We start from the raw sequence: 21,152 nt of genomic DNA on the forward strand, positions 1-21,152 counted from the left end.
ATGGATTTCTTTTGAACTCTTGGGGGTGGGGAGTGTAGCATAGTGTCTATGCAGAGTAGATTAGTTTCAGCAAGAAAAAAAATGTATAGGAAATCTGCGACCAACAGTGGGTTGCAGTAAGAAGAGAGAAGGACGAAGAGAGGGAGAAAAGAGAAGAGGCAATTTGAAAAAATCAATCCAAGTCGTGGGAATTGAGAAAGTCCCCACAACCTTATCATCAATTAAAAGGTAATTTACATATATGTCCTTAATAGGGTGGCAGCAATTAAACAAATAATAACATTGTCCCTTTGGGCCAATAACAATACATGCTAACATCCCACTAATGACATGTAATAATGAAACAATATCAGCCCAATAAGAAATAAAAAGGATATAAATGTTGGCCTGTCAACTCTCCCCCCATGTTGGGAATAACTGTCTAGTATTCTAAACATGCTAAATGTAGTCTGTAGCTTCAGCTGAGAAACTCCCTTGGTGAAAACATATTCTAATTGTTGATATTGCCTTCATATAAGGGTGACACACTTTTCCAGATAACACTCTCTACTTGGAAAGCAACCTCTATCTCTCCAAGAAGACATCAAAACCAGGCCAAATGAGTTGATTCTTACAGAACTTCCTCTATTTCATGCAGCTAGCTGGGCTAAGATTGCATGAGAATAAGTCTCTTGGCGGAAAACTTGGCTCTGATACCAAGTAGAATGGTTTCAGCAAGAAAAAAACATTGAAAATTGTTTGCTTCAGCTTGGGTAATCCAGGTCCTCAGGTATAGATGGCCTTTTCAGAAATGGAGTTGGTAGCATCCTAGTGTTCTATTCAGGAATTCTAGGAATAGGTAATTCAACTCGAGGAGAGGTACATGGAGCACTCACAGTTTTAAGAAGGGCAAAAGCACCGAACATGAAAGGATTGAAGTTGAAGGAGATTCAAAAATAGTGCAGTGTGCAGTCAGTAAATTGCTCTCCTGGATTTCTGTCAACCCAGAATTCAAACATTTGAATGTATTCCAGTTGCTGAGGTCTCAGTCTATTTGGTGCCTGTAATTGATATTGATCTCTGTCTTGTCTCTTTCTAGACAGGTTTCTGATTGTATCTTCAATATTTTTCAATAAAATTACCTTACTGTTTCAGAAAAAAAAAAGGAGAATCAAAAATAGTTATTGGGTGGCTAAGTGGCAGTCAAGAAATAGCATGGAACTACAGATGTGATGTAAGAGGAGCTACAAAGACCAACAGAGGAGCTCTAATTAAAAGTAAAAACGGGCCCCACGAGCTGCAAATGGATTGGAAGATGAATTAGCACAGAAAGGTGTAACAAGGGATCAATTGTATTGGTGTCAAATTGGTTAAGGGTTGACACGCTCTCCTTGTATGGAGGTTAGACAAGGTTAGCCTTCCTATATGGGTTCTCTATTTGTTATACTCTTTGTTAAATGGGTTTTCTATTAGTTGTGCTTTCTATTATATCTCATTAATAAAATACAACACTGTTATTCAAAAACAAATAAAAATTGTGTAGGAAATCTGAAAACAATAGTAGATTGCAGCAAGAAGCAAGAAGGAAGAAGTGAGGGAGAAAAGAGAAGAGAAAGTTTGAAAGAAACAGTCCAAAGGGTGGGGATTGAAGGGGTCCTGACAATCTTTTATATTAATTATCAATTAAAGGGTAATTTGCACATATGCCCTTAATAGGGCAGCGGCAATGAAACAAATAAGAATGTTGTCCATGGGTCTAATAACAAAATATGCTAATTGCCCACTAGTCACACATAATAACGAAACAATATCAGGCCCAGTAAGAAATAAAAAGGATATAAATGTTGGCCTGTGACATATAGTTTTCTATCCACCTTGCCAGAATGCCAGAAGCCCAGAGGATGTTTCCACTGACTGAATTGGTTGGGAAAAGACTCAATACTTTTTGTACCATACAGCTCCTTTTTGAATACTATTTTGTTATTTTGTAATGATTTGAGCAATACTTTTTGTTCAGGTGGAGATAGTATTTGCACAGCTTCTTACTGTGTAGGTGCGGCCGTGTGGGGGTGTATATTTTCTTTTTGAATGCAATACATTACCTTTCTTCAAAAGAAACTGATAAAAAAAATCGTTCTTTTGTTTTGATTATATATTATGATTTACTTGGCTTCTCGTTTTGATGAGCTCTATTTGGAATGATTGTTATGACTTGTGAGCTAGCATTAGTAATAGAATGCACTAAGTTGATTGACATCTTACCTTTATTCTCCTAGGGATGGAATTCATTGGACACTATTATTGCAGCAGAAAGCCTGGCCTTGACCCTACAATCTGTTGGAAGCCTAATAGAAGCACAGGAGCTTCTAGAACGGTGAATCTATCATCAATGTACCAGTACATTGTTGTCGTTCATGATTACATAATGAAACTTATGCTTACCCATTTGCAATTGCAGATGTCTTGATGCCAGAAAATCCGTACTTCCCGAGAATCATATTCAGGTATTTGGTTTTATAAGTAATGAAGTAGTTCTTTCAGATATGTTTATTCAAGATTTTATTATTCTTCTGTTTCATTAATTTTTTCTTTTGGATTATCCAAGAGTAGTAGTAAAGCATTTTCTTCAATGTATGGCTCCGTTCAACTATATGTATCTTCATAGTATGAAATTTGTCCCTCTTGTTTATCCCAATCAAGTGTTTTCTGTATACAGAAAATGGGAAGATGAACATCTTCATCCACTGGGAAGTTTCTGGCAATGTGAAAATTCCTTTCAGAATATTTGATGGTTCACGGGTCTCTTAAGGGAGATTTCAAATCTTTACTCATGTAGGTCAAATGGTCTTTCTGATTTGGACACTAAAATTATTATGAGGTCCTCCCACCCAAAAGCAATTTCTTGAGTTTCTTCAAGGGCTCGGGTAGAAGAATCTTTGAGTAGACAATCTAGTATTTGGTGGAACATTGCACCAATATTTAGAGATCAATGGTAGTATGTTATAATGTTTAACAACCATGGTAGTTGATCTCCCTAGGATATCAGTGAATATTTCCATGATGGAAACTCTGAAAATTCTAGAGCCATGTAATCAAGAAATTACTTGTTTCATCTTTATTATCTTTAATAAAATGGTTCTGTTATTGATAAAAAATTAGTGGGATCTGACATTGAAATTCATGATTGGGAGTGCTTTCTTCTTCGAAATCTCTTCTTCTATCTTATCCCCTTCTCCACTCTACTACTGAACATGTTCTTGCAGCTTTCAAGACTGTTTTAATCCCTCCTAGTTTTTTTTTCTTACTGCTGTAAACGTCAAATCCATTCTCAACCCAACATGCTTCAATGAGAAACTTCCTGTTTTGGCTTGTTGAAAAATGAAACTTTGTATGCATATGTGTGTGCACGTGTTTGTTTGTTTCTATGCATAGAGGGCCTAGAAAGAAGAGGAAAATGTTTGGTTTTGAAGGGAGAAAACCCAGGTGTTTGATTAGGTTGCAAAACCACGTTCCCTGTTCATGCTTTGTGCTCTCTCTGTAGGAGAACTATCTAAGCACTGTTTATATACTGTCATTTACAATCTTTCTTCAAGCTTGTAGATTAAGTACTGTCTTTAATATCAGATAGCATTCACAAGCTTCAGGCCACAGTTGCCAATAAGTATGCTTGGAAATTACCACAGCATTACTTATGCTATGATATTAAGCCACAAATCTTAGGATATTATGGAAGATTTTAGGCTTTTTCTTTTGGGGAAAAAATCTCTTATTGTTGCTAACAGAGCAATGTCATCTTACTTGTAAGTTGTTTTTATTGATTAATTGTATGTTATATGCTTTCTATTATTTTTCTATGGGAACTTGATGGCATGTTTCATATTTCAGTGAGACTGGCTAACCCAAGCATTCACAGTTACAACTAAACTTCTTGTCTCTTGAACTTTAGTTCTATTTTATGGTTTAGGGATCTTATGCTCTTCCTACTGCGTAGTTGTCTTTTGTTGACTTAATGTAAATAGAAATCCATTACTTTCTTTGTTCAAGTGCAGATTGGTGCCAACATGCTTCATATGGCAAGAATAGCAATGCTCTATTCTAACCAACTAAGGAAGGTGGATATTTCCAAAGCAAGTGCTGAGCTTGATAAGGCAAAAGTTTTACTGAACAACTCGATAAGGTTTTTCTCCCTCCCCCCCAACATTGATATTGCTTGTCATAAGGTCTAATGAGGAAATGTTGATTGTTGTAAGGCCATATCAAAACTATGTGATTTATGTTTATGTAAGAGTCAGTCATTAGGTAAAGGTCATTCTTGCTATGCAAGGTATTGGGATGGGTGGACTGTGCATGACTGCTCTCAGAAAACAACTCAGGTTCTCTCAATTGTCGGCCCCAGCATTTTACCATCTCACCATGTATTATAGATAGCCTTAATACCAAAAGCTGTAGGATTGACTGCTCTAGTACAAACTAAGATAGAACCTGGATGGAATAAAGACAAGTCAAGGAAGGTAATGATGGCTAGTAAGGTCTAGGAATGATTTTAGGTTAAAGAAAAGGATTGGGAGGGGTTAGATTTGGGGTCAAAGATTAAATGTAGGGATGGGGATTTTTTAATGAAACTTTGTAGAGATGTTTAAAATATTGCATTGTATGGAGTGGTTTATTTTGAAGGTAATTTGGGCATGTTTTCTGCAAAAGGATGAAATATTTTCCCTTCATGAGAGAAATTGTCAACATTCCAAAAATTAGGGCTTTATATGTAGTTTTGGGGATGAAATTTGGTACAGTAAGTTGATAATAACTTATTGACCAAATCTGAGATCAAACAAAAATTGTTTGGCATGAAAAAAAAAAGAAAATTGCTAAAATGGGAAAATGTTGGTGAGTATAATAGCTGATCAGTTCCAATCATTTATTGATTTTGAATGAACTACTTTGATGAAGCATTTCTAGGTTGTTGATGAGTATAATAGCTGCTTGCTGAATTAGAGAAAAGACAGTAAAAAAGAGAAAACCTCGAATCACTAAACAGGCTCTTTTCTGGAAATCATAATAGTAATATGGTGGATGTGAAGAGTTAAAAGGATTTTTCTCAATTTCTACCTGTAAACCCGAACCCATTGGATTGGAGCGCTCTGTTCTTCTTTTCTGTTCTTTCTTGCCTTCTTTCTTCTCTATGCCTCTCTCTTCTCATTTATGCCTTCTAAATGCCCAATAGGCTTGACTTTTCCATACTGGAGATCATTTATAGATAGGGTGATAGGTATCTAACTACCCCAGCCAATTAAATTAATACAAGTGGCCACCCAACTTTAAGGCCACACATAATTTTCATTTAAGAAAGACAAATGGGCTTTTTAATTGGGTCCATTTAAGTCCCTCTTCTGATTTTTAAAGACTTACATGGGCTTCAAAATATGCCCAATCATGTGGGCTTCTGATTTTTAAAGACCCATATGGGCTTTTGAACTAGATTATTTGTTTAAATATAACAAGATAAAACTGAGGGAGTTTGTAGTTTGAAAAGATGGCCTTGCTTTGGGACCCAACTTGTCTGAGGAAAGGTGGCAAAGACTCGTTTGTTAGGAAGCCATCCTATTTCCAGTTGGTGGATGAGGTCTATCTGTTTGTTTTGATTAGTTTGTGGGATGATAATGTTTTGGTCGGTTTGCTTCAGATGTTTTCTTGGTAGAATAGGTATTTGCTACTAGAAATCAGATATATTTTACTTTTTCATCTTGAAGCTGATCAAAAAAGTTAATTCCAAAATATTTTCAGTAAGAATGTATTATGAAATTTGAGGTCAGGTGGATTTTTATTATACTTGAGTAAATTTTTATGACATTTTCATTCCGATGTTCAGAATTTCAGATTTCTTATAGTTTGATATTCTTCCAAAGTGACCACTTGAGATTCTCTTTGCACAATAGGATAGCAAATCAAGCTTTGGACAATCTAAAACAGAAGGGTAGCAACATGCAAAACAATGGAGACCCTAGAAAAATTGGGAAGGACGAGCATGCAGCAATGGTCATACTGGTCTGTTTTCATTTTCTAATAGCAATTTAATATCTGAAAGAGATGTTTCTTGGTTATTTTGCTTTAATTCACTATTTTAGAGTGCTTTTTATCCAAGATATCTATTTTTTTTCATGGGATCTATTCTTTGGTCCATTTCCACACTTGTCAGAAGCCTGATCTTAAGTTTATATTTTATAACAAAAATAGTCCACTGCTACAATGTAATAATGACTGTAGTAGTCTGTCTCTAGATATTCCTTTCCCTACCTCTGACTTGTAGGTGCTATTTTAAATTAACATAGATTGCATTCTTTCTTCTAAGATCTGCATTTCATTTCTGACTTGTAGATGTTATTTTAAATTAACATAGATTGCATCCTTTCTTCTAAGATCTGGCAATTTCATTTCAGTTTAGTACATCATTTCCCTTCGGCTTCCAAGCATGGCAAGTATCCTCATGGCCACTTTGTATCTTGAGTATTATAAAACTCTAATATTTGTGTCAACTGAGAAAGTAACCAAGGATCAAAATTTCGACACGTATCGTACAGGAAACCTCCTGATGCGCCCCTACAGGGGGTTTTTCGGGGTTTAACCCGGTTCAGTGGGTAGAAGGGCCTTAGGCCGACCCCTCTGAATCAGGTTCACAAAAAAAGGGAGGGGAGTGAGGGCCGATACAGCCCGATAGGCCCCTACCGGCATATTGGGCTGTATCAATATTTTGAACCTTGAAAGAAACTATTTTTATTTTCACCATTATGAATCTACATTGACGGTTGTCCTTCCAGCAACCATATGGTCAATACTGTTCCAATGTTGAATTATTCTGATATTTTTGTTTCAGGCATGTACTGTGGCCAGTAGGATGCTCAATACCTTTTCTGTACTGAATTACACCTTTTCAAAAGTATCCTTCTTTCCTGTATTAAACAGTGAAGACTGTTATTTAATAACTTGGCGTTGGTGATTTTTTCACAGATCTGGTACACATATTATGTTCATGCCTTGAGGCAGAGGCAATTTAGTTTATTTGGAAATGAATTTTATTTAGAATGATCTCTTCCAGTTCTTCAGAATTAATATTGCCAGATAGCATATAAATTTCTCAAATTTGTTGAAGTGATAGCCATATAATTGTTTATGTCTAGGACCTTTTTACTGGTAAGTAGAATTGGAAAATTGAAAGGAAGAATTATATGTCAATTATCAAAAAAAAAAAAAAAATGAAAGGAAGAATACAAGGAGTACAAGGTGGAGCTGATGACCCCTAATTCTAAGTTGATTTCAACAAGGAAGCCTAGTTTCCAAGATGCCAAGGTGAAGCCAGGTGGCCGGGGAGTGCCTATATGCCTAGGTACCTGGTTAGGCAATGAGTTTTTCATGTTAAAAACCCCGAAGTCCTAAGCTGATTTCTTATTTTGTATAGTAACAAACAATCATCTACCTTAACAATTTTTCTTATCAGCAATTGTAAATTTTATTGATTATGAATAGACCTGTTCGTGGGTCGGACTGGGCTTTGCCTCTTTATCAACAGAAAATGTGCAGGCCTGAGCCTGAGCCTGAGCCCGGCCCGACCATCGGGCCTAGATCTTGAGCCCAAGCCTGGCCCTTATATAAAGCCCGAGCCCGAGCTTGAAGCCCGATCTGTACACAAAATGTCTTATTTTCAGTGTACTTTCATAAACTAATATTTTATTAATTTAGTAATAATTTAATAAATTAATAAACTAATCTGTATTTCCTAATAGTAAATTAATATTTATTAATAATTTAAGAAACAAATATATATTATATATTTTTATTATATAACATAAGTACTTTTTTATTATATGTAATAGTATCAGGCCGGGCTTATATGAAAAAACCCGAGCTTGGCTCAAAAAATGATCTGGTCTGGTATTTAAAACCCAAGCCCGAGTCCGCGGGCCTGAAATTTTGTCCAAGCTCGAAAAATAACAGGCCAGGCGGGGCCGGGCCATCAGGCTAACCGACCCATGAACAGGTCTAATTATGAAGAAAATTGAATAATTCTGTACATGAGGTGCCAAGCACAGGCATTTAAATATATTAATTTCAATATTCCAAATATAACATTGCAATATGGTAGTAGTAATTATTCAACATATCATGTTTATTTTAATAGAATAAGTCAACCAATTAAAACATGTTGAGCATGTTGTAAAGGGCCCGTGTAGCATCTTTAGATGCCTAGTCACCTGCCTTGTGGCTTAGGCATGTACCTAATGGGTTGAGTGAGCACCTTCTCTAAACACTTGGTGTGATGCGATTTAGGTAAAAAAAAGGCTATTACCCAATGTTGGTCCCAGACTCCCAGTTATTGGGATCTTGGGAGGGGCGGTAGCCTGGGTATGCTAACCCCCCAAAACTGCCATGTTACCTAGGTGCCTTGACAACTATGCAAGGAAGAGGCAAAAACCCACTCCTTGGCAAAAAACAAAAATAATGCAAGGATATAGATAAAACCAAGCTTTTCATGCCCAAAGGATCTCAAGAACCACTCCTTAAATGATCCTGACCAGCAACCAAAAGAGTGGACTAAAAGCTTGCATGAGAGCCCAGGGGACTAAAAGTTTGCATGACCAGCAACCAAACAGTTCACACTAAGAACTCCATTATAAGCCCCTCAATGAGACATGAAGGTAAAACATCAAGGCATGCCTCCCTCTTCAACCTCTGTCTCTTCCCCTAGCCACTACTCTTTCTATTTCCTCTTTTTTCTCGTTTTCCCTACAAAGCAATTCTCTAGGTGCAGTTCCATTCATCTAAGACTATTAATGCTAGGATCAGGTCGTTGTCAAACATTCATTTAGTGTTGGCTTCTACAAGTTGATAATTCAAGCACTAATAGGTTATCAATGTGCAAAAATCTTTTATTGTTATCCTAACGTATTTAGATCATGGAGGAAGCCAATTCTATGGCTCTATTGTTTTCTTTCAAGTTCCTCTCATTGGTAGGTCACCTTGAATAAAATCCTTTAGGCACTACCTAGTTGGCATTCATCTCCACCAAATAAAGGATCTTTTTTTATATCTCTGATTAGCAGTGTGCTTTATTTTTTAACCAAATCTTTTTTGGTGGATGGTCAACCCATAATCTGATTTCTGATGTGAGTCCATATGATAACTTCAAAAACAAATGGTTGTTGCATTCATATTTGCAGTTTCTTGGACATTTTTTTTAAGAGAAAGCATAATGCATTAACTGAAAAAAAGAAGTATACATGTATGGTCCTGAATAAAGATTTCTGTACAATTACCCCAGCATCAAGGACCCACAAAACTACCTATATTCAAAAGAGGTGATGATAGATCATCTCCACTAAAACAAGAACAAGAAACCAACCAACTTTTAATCATGTTGGTTTCATTATTGAGTACCACCTCCTCTGGACTAAATTTCTGTTAAAAATATCCTGCTATTCCTTTCACTCCAGGTTGCACACAGGATTGCTAATGGTACCACAGCCCAGCATGCTTGACCTTGTTTAGACATCTCTTGGACTTGCCAGCAGCCAGCCAGCAAACAAAGCCTGCACCATGCAAGAAAACATCTGTAAACTGGGACAGCCTTTCTAAAATGATGCCACACTTTAGAAGAGACAGTGTTAAAGTGTGCCAAATAGGGGTAATTTAGTCTTCTTATGCTTGTTAAGTAGCTTGCTTATGTGGCACTGTTATTAGAGTCACTCTGCCCCACAATTAAGTAAGGGCATTTTTGTCTTTGTAAAGATCATTAGAATCTAATAAAGATTAAGGGGGTCGACTGTAGGAGGAATCCAACAGATTTCGACTGACCCTTATTTTCTTTCTTCTTCTTCTCTTCTTCTTCCTCTTCTCCTTCCTTCTCTTCCTGGTTCGGACTACTGTAGCAGCATTCGAAACATGGTATCAGAGCCATGCTCCTGACCTACTTCAGTTGGTAAAGCACCTCAGTAGTGTTTGTGACTCTCCTCCTTCATTTCTAGTCAGTCTATGGAGAAAACTGGTTCGCCCTAGGTCTGGAACATCACAGGTCGTCTCTCTCTGCTGTGCATAACCTTCTTCATCAAGAAAAGTGACTTCAGAAGTGAATGGTTGGTTGATATTCTCAAAGGAAGGTTGGTTATCTCTTCTTCTTGTGTTACTGATATTTCTGGGTAGAAACCCTACAAGAAGCTACTTGTATCGATCAGAACCTAGAGAACTAGGTTCATTGTTGCCCTAGAAAGGGCTGTATGAATTATTTTCCATTTTTCAAAAATTCCATGCTGAAATACGCACACAATCTGGTGTTCCAATCAAAGTTCTCCGTTCAGATAATGGTCGTGAATACTTTCTTACTTCATTTCAACAGTATTTAGAACAGTATGGCATTATTCATCAGACCTCATGTGCATTCACCCCTCAACAAAATGGGGTAGCTGAACGGAAGAATCGTCAGCTTCTTGAAACTGCTCGGTCTATGCTTCATCACATGAATGTTTCTAAACGGTTTTGGAGTGATGCTGTACTCACTGCATGTTTTCTCATTAATCGGATGCCCTCTTTTATTCTTCATGGTCGGTCCCCCTTCTCTATCTTGTTTCCCACTTTACCTCCATTTCCATTAACTCCTCGTGTTTTTGGCTGTGTGCTTTGTCCACAATCTGAGTCCTGGAATAGACAAGTTAGATGCACGCTCAATTAAATTTGTCTTCCTTTGCTACTCTCGGACTCAAAAAGGGTACAAGTGTTATAATCCCATTACCCGAAAGTGCTATGTTTGTCCTGATGTCACCTTTTTTGAGTTTGTATCCTTCTTCTCAAGTCCTGATGCATCCTCGTCTTCACCCTCACTTCCTCTTCCTCTTCCTGTCAGTGATCCAGTTCCAGATGTTGTTGTGGAAGTAGACTCATCACCTCATCCAGTGCAGGTCACCACCAAACGACCACCGATCCGACAAGTGTATACACGTCAAACGACACCGGCCCCTCCTCCAGCTTCTACCTCATCTGCAGATCCTCTCATGGCTCCTATTACTGAACCTTCAGACCTTGACCTACCCATTGCCTTAAGGAAAGGTAAATGCAGTTCTACCCTCCATCTCATTTCCAATTTTGTTTCATTATCTCATCTTTCTACCTCACATCGCCAGTTTGTTTCACTTTTGTCCTCTATTTCCATACTTAACAATGTTCAAGAAGCTCTTAGTTCACCTGGATGGCGGGAGGCAATGGAGGAGAAACTCTCTGCTCTTCAACATACTCAAACGTGGGAACTTACTACTCTCCCACCTGATAAGCATGCTGTGGGCTGTAAATGGGTGTATACTGTGAAATACTTGCCAGATGGTAGTGTGGAGCTTCTGAAGGCTAGACTTGTTGCTAAAGGTTACTCACAGTTGTATGGAGTGGACTACATGGAGACCTTCTCTCTGGTGGTTAAGATTGGTTCTGTTCGTGTACTAATCTCCCTAGCAGTTATATATGATTGGCCTCTCTTTCAGCTTGACATAAAAAATGCCTTCCTCCATGGTGATCTGGTGGAGGAGGTATATATGGAGCAACCACCTGGGTTTGTTGTTCAGGGGGAGGATGGTAAGGTGTGCAAACTGAAGAAGGCAATTTATGGGTTGAAGCAATCTCCACGTGCTTGGTTTGCGAAGTTCAGCGAAGTGGTGAAGAGTTTTGGAATGAAGCAATGCCAGGTTGATCACTCAGTGTTCAGCTATGACTCAGAAGCTGGGAAGATTTTATTAGTGGTCTATGTGGATGATATTGTCATTACTGGTAGTGATAAATTGGGGATTGGCAAACTAAAGGTATTTCTGCAAAATCATTTTCAAACAAAAGACCTTGGAACATTAAAGTATTTCTTGGGAATAGAAGTTTCCAGGTCAAAACAAGGTGTAAATCTGTGCCAGAGGAAATATGTTCTTGATCTATTGGAAGAAACAGGACTGTTAGGTGCAAAACCGGATGAGACCCCTATGGAACCAAATGTTAAGTTGAGTAGTGATACAGGAGAAGTATTTGAAGATCCTGGAAGGTATAAACGACTAGTGGGAAAGCTGAACTATCTGACTATCACGAGACCCGGCATCTCCTTTGCAGTCAGTGTGGTGAGCCAATTCATGTAGAACCCTCGTATACCTCACTGGGATGCAGTCCTTAGAATTGTGAGGTATCTGAAAGGAGCTCTAGGCCGTGGGCTATTGCATAGGTCAGGAGGAAAACTTGAAGTAGTTGGGTATACAGATGCAGACTGGGCAGGCTCAGTGAATGACAGAAGATCTACTACAGGCTATTGCACATTTCTTGGAGGAAATCTTGTGACATGAAAGAGTAAAAAGCAGGCGGTTGTGGCCAGAAGCAGTGCTGAAGCCGAGTATAGGGCCATGGCACACACTACCTGTGAATTAGTGTGGTTGAGGAATCTCCTACAAGAAATTGGATTTCACATGGATAAACCTATGAGATTGTACTGTGACAACCAAGCTGCACTCCATATCTCATCCAACCCTGTCTTTCATGAGAGAACAAAGCACATAGAGGTTGATTGCCACTTTGTGAGGGAGAAGGTCCTTGCTGGAGAGATAAATACAGAACATGTGGGCTCTAATGACCAGTGGGCAGATTTGTTTACAAAAGCTCTAAGCTCAGGGAAAGTGAACTATCTATGTAACAAGCTGGGATTATATGACATATATTCTCCAGCTTGAGGGGGAGTGTTAAAGTGTGCCGAATAGGGGTAGTTTAGTCTTCTTATGCTTGTTAAGTAGCTTGCTTATGTGGCACTGTTATTAGAGTCACTCTGCCCCACACTTAAGTAAGGGCATTTTTGTCTTTGTAAAGATCATTAGAATCTAATGAAGATTAAGGGGGTCGACTGTAGGAGGAATCCAACAGATTTCAACTGACCCTTATTTTCTTTCTTCTTCTTCTCTTCTTCTTCCTCTTCTCCTTCCTTCTCTTCCTGGTTCGGACTACTGTAGCAGCATTCGAAACAGACAGGAACAGATGATTCCATAAATCCACGTCCCCATTACAAAGAGGGCATTAAAGGTCTGGAAAATTGGCTCCCTTTCTGGCTAGTATCTCCTTAGTTAGACACCTTTCCCATGCCACGACCCAACAAAAACTTTCACTTTTGATGGTGCTGCTTTCCTCCAAATGCCCTTAACTGGGAATGCCCTTCTCAACTAATAGGTCATCATTCATCCAAAAAACCAATAGGTCATGGTAGAATGAGCTGACTGAAATCAGATCTGACTTGGACCATTTCCATTCTTGCCAGTTGACTTTCTATGTGTGCAGCAGAGCTGACAGGTCAGTCACTTGCTGCAGTTTCCAGTCATTAAAACTCCTAAAGGATGGATTCCAACTGTAGGAGTTACTCTGAGCCTGATATGATCAGCCATCACTGCTTCTTTGTTGCTCACCAAGGCAAACAGCTCTTGATACCTTTCTTTCAAGTCAGGAAAAACCTTATAAATTCCCTTGCACACTCCACAGCCATAGGACATTTGTGCTCCACTTGTGCCCTGAGCCATTTCTTGGACAAGATGCAGAACCCAAATCCCTTTGGTTTTCCGGTACAAATTCAGGGAGATTGAGAGCTTAATAAGGGAGTTAATGTTTCCTTCAAATGGGTAAGAAGAACAGCAAATGGAATGGTAGATACTCTAGCAAAGCAAGGGCCTATTGACAGCATTGGTTTTGGGCAAATTTGTGAACTCTAGTACTGTTGGGGTGAATCTTATACCCACCTTCTTGTAATCCTCAAGTTGCATTAATAAAACTACTTTCTACTGATAAAAAAATGAAAAAAGAAGGTTTGGACTCTCTGAATTCCCAATCCACCTTGGGCAATAGGCTTAGAAATACGATTCCAACTCACTGGAACTTCTCTTTATCTTTCCAACCCTTCCAGAAGAAATCCCTCAGAGCTTTCTCTATCTTCTCTGCCACCACTGAAGGAATAGGGAAAAGAGATGAGTAGTAATCTGGGAGGCTAGCTAAAACACTCCCTGTTAGAGTTAACTTACCACCCTTAGACAAGTATTGGACCTTCCAAGAAGCAAGTTTCCTGTTCACCTTCTCTAGCACTGGATCCCAAATGCTTTAATAAATCACCAAGTGTGAATTGAAAGAATTAATTGAGTTACATTTGTAAACTGATTCTGCAGGTTCTGTTATTGTCAGTTTCTATGTTTCTGCAGGGGCAGAACTGATGGTTGTCCAATAAAGGATGAAGTTGGCTTAACTCCTAATCTATAGAAACCTGATGGTGGAAGATGATTAATTTCCATGTTATTGTAGGATGGTTCTTAAATTACAACATGGGGTCATGAGATTGTAGACAAAGTTAAAGACATTAAAAAGATGCACGAGTGTCAGATACAGTTGGACACCAAGATCTGTCAATAGTGTGGCTCATGCCCTAGCAAGATTGGAAGTAGGAAGGAATCAACTGTTTTGGAGATTATTCCCCTGGGAGATGTGTAAGAAAGAAATAACAGAAGGGTGTAAGTAGCCTGCCCAAAATTAGGAGGCTGTTGTACAATCCTACCTGTACAGCATTCTTTATCAACTAATGACATTTTGACAATTACTGATCAAAAGTTTGTACATTTCTATGTTTCAAATTCTGTTCTGCAAAGGGTTTGTAGGCTCTTTTTACGAAACCCCAGTAACCTTTTAGCAAAGTGGGAACTAGATATTCTTGTAAGACAAGAGAAGGATATATATTTCAAATAAGGATATGCATCTGTTTATCACATTGTCTCCTGATGATATAGTACAGAATCAAAGATGTGATAGAAATATTCTTAATATATGTCAACTCTTCTTTATGTTAAGAACTTTTGTTTGGTAGCATCATTATCAGCTTCATGAATTCTTTTTGGTGGTATGACATATTTCATATGTATTTGTTATTTTGTGATTTCATGCAGTTGCAATCATTTGATGCTCTTGGGCTTTTAGAAATCACCAAACAGAAATTGCAGGAGCCTAAGGTCAGTATTAATGGCTTGATGACAGCTACTAATCTCCATCTTGCTTTTCATTGTAATCTAATTTATTCATATAGGACTTAATGCTTGTTCAATAATACAGGAAAAGCATGGAAGCATAATTGAGGCTGAGAAAGCACTTCAACAATGTCTTTCTACCTTCAAAGAGGTATACTCATTATATTATGAAAGAAATGAACTAGCTATTTGAATTTCTTGTCAATTTTTATGAGTCCACCTGTTGAAATTTCAGTAGAAGGAATATTTTTCATCTATTATATTTCTTTACTGTGTTGACCAGTGAACAGTTTAAAAATCGCTTATACAAAAAAAAAAGGTGTCTCCCTAGGCAACTAGGCGATAGAAATCACAAGGCAGGTGCCTTATTGTAAGCAATGTTTTAAAACACGGACGTGTGATGTGAGGCGTTCCACTACCTAGAGGTGTGAGGCGTAGTTCAGAACGTAAGCCTCCTGAACACAAGGAGGCGTAAGCCTCCTGAAGAGGAGGGGGGTCAGGAGGAAGGAGGAGGAGAAAGGGGGGATCTCATTTTTTCTTTATTTTTAATAAAAATCTTTTATATTAAGAAAAATAAAGATGCATAGCACTAGTTGAAAAGGGGGGGGGGGTGTCTTGTCTGTTATCTCTCTCTTTTGCTCTAATCACCATTGCAGGTCAGTAAGCATGGTATCAGAACATTGACAACCTGATTTCTGTTTGCCCTACTTCTTCTCTTTCTTCTATATTCTCCTTTATTTTAGTTACTGATTAAAGAACCCTTGTTCTGACCAGTTGCACACAAGAGGGCCTGTACGTAGAGTTTCTCTTTGGGTGTAGGGACCAAAGAGGAAAGTTTCAGCCCAGTTGATGCCCTACTAGTTCTTTGGCACTCCTAGATTAGATCTGGAACAAGACTTCTGGAGCTGGCAATTGCTGTAGAAAGATTTCCTCAGGTCTGGAAGATACACGTGAACTGAGGAATGTGTTACAGCTGGAGGCTTGTTGCTGTGAGCCTTTTTTTTTCTTACATCGAACTTGAGTTACAGCAGAGTACAGGCTGGTTCTGTTATTATAGCAGCAGGAGATAAGCTAGTAGAGGGAAGTACTGTCAAGAAGAACTAGTCTCCAGCTGGTAGAGGGAAGTACTGACAAGAAGAACTAGTCTCCAGCTGGTAGAGAGAAGTACTGACAAGAACTACCAGCTTATCAGTACTGGCCAACAGGGAGGAAAAGAGTACTGACAAGAAGAATCTTAAATGTACTCGTTGTGGGGTTGAGAGACACACTAAGGAGACATGTTAGATTCTCTATTCCCCATTTGAAACCAGCTGCATTATGGATAAGAAGCCTCAGAAGGGTCAGACATCAAGTGGAAATGTGGCATGCGTAATAGTGCAGAGACTCGGAAGAATACATCTAGAGTTGCTCCTGTGACAGGACAAACAACTAATTCTTCTGCCTCGGGGTCTTTCTTGGATTTTACAGTTGATGAAGTAGATCCTTAGCCAAGCCATGGCCCAGTTGAGGAACAACCCCCCTTGCATCCTCTTCCCTTGCAAAACAAGTATTGTCTCTGCTCATAGTGTTACTAGTCTTACACATTTTAGCTCTTGGGTATTAATTCAGGAGCCACTGACAATATGAGACGTATGTCGTCTTTGTTTTCCTCCTATCACCTACTGTCTGGCCAAGAAAAGGTGAGAGTAGCTGATGGTTCTCTCTCCACTATTTTTGTTAAGGGGGAGCTAAACCTCAGCAAGGATCTCTCCCTTAAGTCTGTTATTCATTTCCTAGCTTTGCCTCAAATTTATTGTCCATTTCTAAACTTACTAAGAACTTAAACTGCAGTTTTTTCCTACTCATTGTGTTTTATAGGACAAATTGGCAATGAGAACGATTGGGAGTGCTCATGAGTTTGGGGGCCTTTACTATTTTAATTGAGACACTAATGCAGCTCTGCATTCATCTACTTTGAGTGGTCGGGATGACAAGTTAGTAGCTAAGTTGCATCTGTGGCATGTTAGGCTAGGTCATGTGTCTTTTCTTCTTATGAAAGAATTATTTCCTGAGTTGTTTCAGTTAGTTTCAAGTCAGAATTTAGTTTGTGGAGTATGTCAAATGTGAAAGCAATTTATCCAATTTCAATGAATGAAGTTCATGCTCCTTTTGATTTGGTCCATTCTGATGTTTGGGGCCCCTCTCTTTAGATGGCTTCCGATATTTTATTAGCTTCATATATCACTAATCTAGATTCATGTGCATCTACTTCTAAAAAGTCGTGATGAAGTACCACAAATAACTATGATATTTTATTAAATGATTGACACATTTTGGCGAAAAGATTAAGCAATTTCACTCAGACAATGTTGCTAGGCATTCCTTGAATGTGTTTATGGAGGAAGTAGGTGTTTTGCACCAATCATCTTATGCAAGTACTCCCCCACAAGAACAGGCACTTATTAGAGACAGCTCTGCCAATAGGAATAATTTCCCAATCATCTAAGTTTCTTTTGAAAACGGGACCCCATCTAATTCCATTCTTAGCCTGCTCAAAGCTTTATTCAACTATGGCATCCTTATCAAGAGCCAAACTAAATAGAGGGGAAAAGATCAGCTAAAGATGAATTATCTGCAGCCCATTTATCAGTCCAGTTTACTTTATTACCCTTCCCTATCTTATGCTTGATACCTTTATAGATATCAGGGTGGATTTTCTGATTTCCATTCCAAGCTGCACACCCCATATTACCATTCTTTATCTTTAAATTTTTATTTAGTATAAAATGATAACCTTTGATTTCAAATTTGACATGGGACGGCTCTGTTAAATACTTCTTATGTTGTCTTTCTGATTGATGATTTGCTACACTTTCAGAGGAAAATTAATGTTATCGGCAAAGATAATTGCTGCTTTTTTCAATTTCATGCATGGTAATTGGTATATAAAACTAGAGAACTTACCTAGAATTTATTTTTTATTATGTAAAATTCTATCATCTAAGTGCCTTCCTAGTTGACTAAGCACCCTTCTGTTGCCTGTAATCACCTACGCCTTAACAACTTTGTCCACTAATTACCAATTCATAGAGTTTTTTGTTTCTTATCCGTATTAACAATATAAAAACTTGAAATGCTGAATATAAGAATATCTAGTACTGTTTTTTACTGTCAGAAGTATGCCATCTGTGCAGCCTAGAATCCAGATGTCAATCTCCAATTCTCCTGAAGTCAAATCTGAATACCTTTCATGTTTGAAGCATCTCTTGGGCCTTATAAGTGAGAGCACAGGTGATGGGATACAGCAGTCAAGAAAAACTGTTCTGAAAGAGCTTAAAGATGAAATCAATCGTGTTGAGACTGAACTTTCATCAAAGAGAAAGCATAGAAAGTAATGATGCAGCTTATTTTAGTTAAAACTGTAAATCATGCATATGGTGGTATATATTGTTGCCAAAAGGTGACAGGCCCACGCAAAGGTTACCCTAAATAAAAGTAGGCACTTTTAAAATACCATATTAATTTTTCTTTGATGCTTATATGAAGCCGAATCTATAGGTTAAGTATGACTTGATTGGGAGACAATAAGAAGCCAGTGACCTGTTCATGGGTCGGGATTGGGCTTGGACTTTGCAAATATTTGAATGGGCCTGGCCCAAAGCCACTAACATGTACAAATTATTTGTAATCGTGACTACTATAGCAGTTCTAGTATTGTACTCTGGTAGACTGTTTATCCCATACCAGAATCACTTTGGCATTGTACATTTGTTGCTCAACAGATAATTGTAAATTTGTAACTACTGTCAGCAGTTTTATGGAGATCGTATGATAAATAAGGCCAATGGTTGTATCCTAGAGGAATGATAAGGAAACTCGTGAGGAACTCAACAGCTAATCTGGTTAATATTCAACACATGAGATGCACAAAACTACTGTATTTTACTGTTTGTATTGACTAAAATGTCATTTAATAAGTGGTCTGCATTTAGCATTCCTCCGGTATGCTTTATTTGGTAAGAATTTGGTACAGGGGTAAATCTATGATGCGGGAAAGGTATGATACTGCAAGAGCTTTGACCAATCAACCCCCTCCCCCCAACCCCCCCACATTCACATGAATTTTGATGACCATTACATGATTGGTTACCACTTCTATTACACCAGATGATTGGTTATAAGTTTTTCCCAGTATCATAGTTTAACCCTTTGAACAGGAATGGTTAGTGGTATATCCTTGTTCTGCATGGTGCAATCCTTTTTTTCTTCTTTTCTCTCTGGTAACAAATACACAGTCTATAAGCAACAAAAGGAGTATAAGAAAGATAATATTAGGATATCAGGATATGTTTATGTTTTGGATGTGCATGGATACAATGGAATGTTAGGATAAATACATTAGGCTCAGTTTGGAAGGAGTACAAATGCAAATATGTAGAGTGCAAAACCTTATATTTGTATTATTTTATATGTATTTGCACTGTACATATTTGCATTTGTACTTGTTCCAAACTAAGCCTTAGGAAAAGTCATATTTCACCGAAATCTAAGGTTCTAACGACTATAAAGTTGTAAAAACATAGTTTATGTGAGGTGTAAACTATTGGGAGGGATATATTTGGGAAAGGTTGAATATACTTAAAAAGTTAATTTAAATTTAATTAATATTTATGAAATATTAATTTCAAATATCATTTTTTATTCTTTATAAGCTTTACAAGACAATGTTGTTTTTTTTTAATGTGGGTTAAAAGTAAAATAAAACCATATTATTAATAGAGCAATTTGAAACAGTTAATATGGGTAGATTTGAAATTTAAATGTCATTTAATATGACCATAGAAAAATCTTTGTTGCCAGAGACATGATACCAGAAGAGGTTTGACCAATAATCAAAACCCATGTGAATTTTGATAAATACGTGATTGGCTGCCACTTTATTGATAACTACTGATTGGTTACAAGTTTTTTTCTGGTAGCATATCTTTCTGTTATCATGCTAAATTTCCATGGCAAAAGCTGTGCTGCTGGACATCATATCTTTCTGGTATCATAGCCGAATTCTATGACCACAGGTCTATCTTAGCTCCATATTTAGACCTCATTTGGAAGGATTTCAGTGATTGAACTGCTTTCAGTAAACTGCTTTGAAGAAGCCATTAAACCCAACTTCACAGGAAAGTTAATTTTTTGGCTGAATGAAAGAGTATTTGGGTTTTCTGGATTTTTTACCAAACATAACTTCTAGGCTTTCCGTATGGAGCTACCACCTAGCTCTTCTAAGTCAAGCTGCTACAGGAAAGTCATCCCAAATGGGCACTAATGGATTGAACTCTGTAACACCTTAATGGCCACAGTAGCCAGTACTATTTTTTTTCCTCACCACAAACGAAATTCAGGTATTTTTCAGCCAATATCAGTACCAGCACCATCAGCTTAAAGCAGATGGAAAGGAGTCTTCAGTATCTACTCTATGCCAACTTCGAATAAAAACCAAGATCTTCATGTTTGTTGCTAGGATGCCATTCGATGGCTTCATGCCCAAGGTTCAAAGTATCGTTACGTATCGTTTTGGGACCTTTTCGATACACCCCTACAGTGGGTGTATCGGGGGTCTGACCGGTTCACGGGATGGAGGGGTCCTAGACTGGCTCCCTTGAACCAGTTTTGAAAAAACAAAAATAAAAATAAGTAAAAGAAAGTATTGAAACGCCCGATATGCCCCTACAGGCATATCAGGCGTATCGATATTTTGAACCTTAACCTTGTTCATGCCAATACCTGCCTTCAGACCAAAATCCTCGTCCAAAATCCTCGTGCTTTAAGCTAGAAGTGGTAGCTTGTCGGATTTGTATAAAGCTAGGAAGTTGTTTGATGAAATGCCTGAATGGACTCAACATCTTGGAACACCATGGTACTTTCTTATTCACGAGAGAATGATCATGAGGAAATCCCGGAGATATTTATTAGGATTCAGAGTTCGGGATTCCACCTGATAAATTCTCCTTCACAAGTGTTGTTATGGCTTGTTCAACTCTTGAGGACAGCTGTGGAGTTTGACAGGTCCAAGGTTTATTAATCGTTAGGAGCGGTTTGAAATATAATTTGGTTGTAGACATGTTCTTTGATCAAGGGCTAGATTTGGGTCAATGA

The 21,152-nt window shown here is 38.0% G+C and overlaps 1 protein-coding gene across 3 annotated transcripts in view; it reads left to right on the top strand.

Annotated features, from left to right (window-relative positions):
* Positions 1-21,152, top strand: part of LOC104607409 (Tetratricopeptide repeat (TPR)-like superfamily protein) — an 89,453-nt gene that overhangs the window by 67,924 nt on the left and 377 nt on the right. Inside the window, exons 12-19 of one of the 3 annotated variants that reach the window (XM_010273049.2) lie at positions 2,256-2,353; positions 2,438-2,483; positions 4,029-4,156; positions 5,913-6,021; positions 6,848-6,910; positions 14,943-15,005; positions 15,106-15,171; positions 18,194-18,766. In XM_010273049.2, the coding sequence (XP_010271351.1) occupies positions 2,256-2,353; positions 2,438-2,483; positions 4,029-4,156; positions 5,913-6,021; positions 6,848-6,910; positions 14,943-15,005; positions 15,106-15,171; positions 18,194-18,394 (774 nt within the window). In that variant the 3' untranslated portion in view covers positions 18,395-18,766. Of the gene's footprint in view, positions 1-2,255; positions 2,354-2,437; positions 2,484-4,028; positions 4,157-5,912; positions 6,022-6,847; positions 6,911-14,942; positions 15,006-15,105; positions 15,172-18,193; positions 18,767-21,152 lie in introns of those variants that run through there. The other 2 variants (XM_019199453.2, XM_010273050.2) reach the window with 2 other exon arrangements.

The sequence above is a fragment of the Nelumbo nucifera genome, chromosome 4 (genome assembly GCF_055504915.1).
Source record: "Nelumbo nucifera cultivar China Antique chromosome 4, China Antique-T2T, whole genome shotgun sequence".
In the NCBI taxonomy this organism is placed as follows: Eukaryota; Viridiplantae; Streptophyta; class Magnoliopsida; order Proteales; family Nelumbonaceae; genus Nelumbo; species Nelumbo nucifera.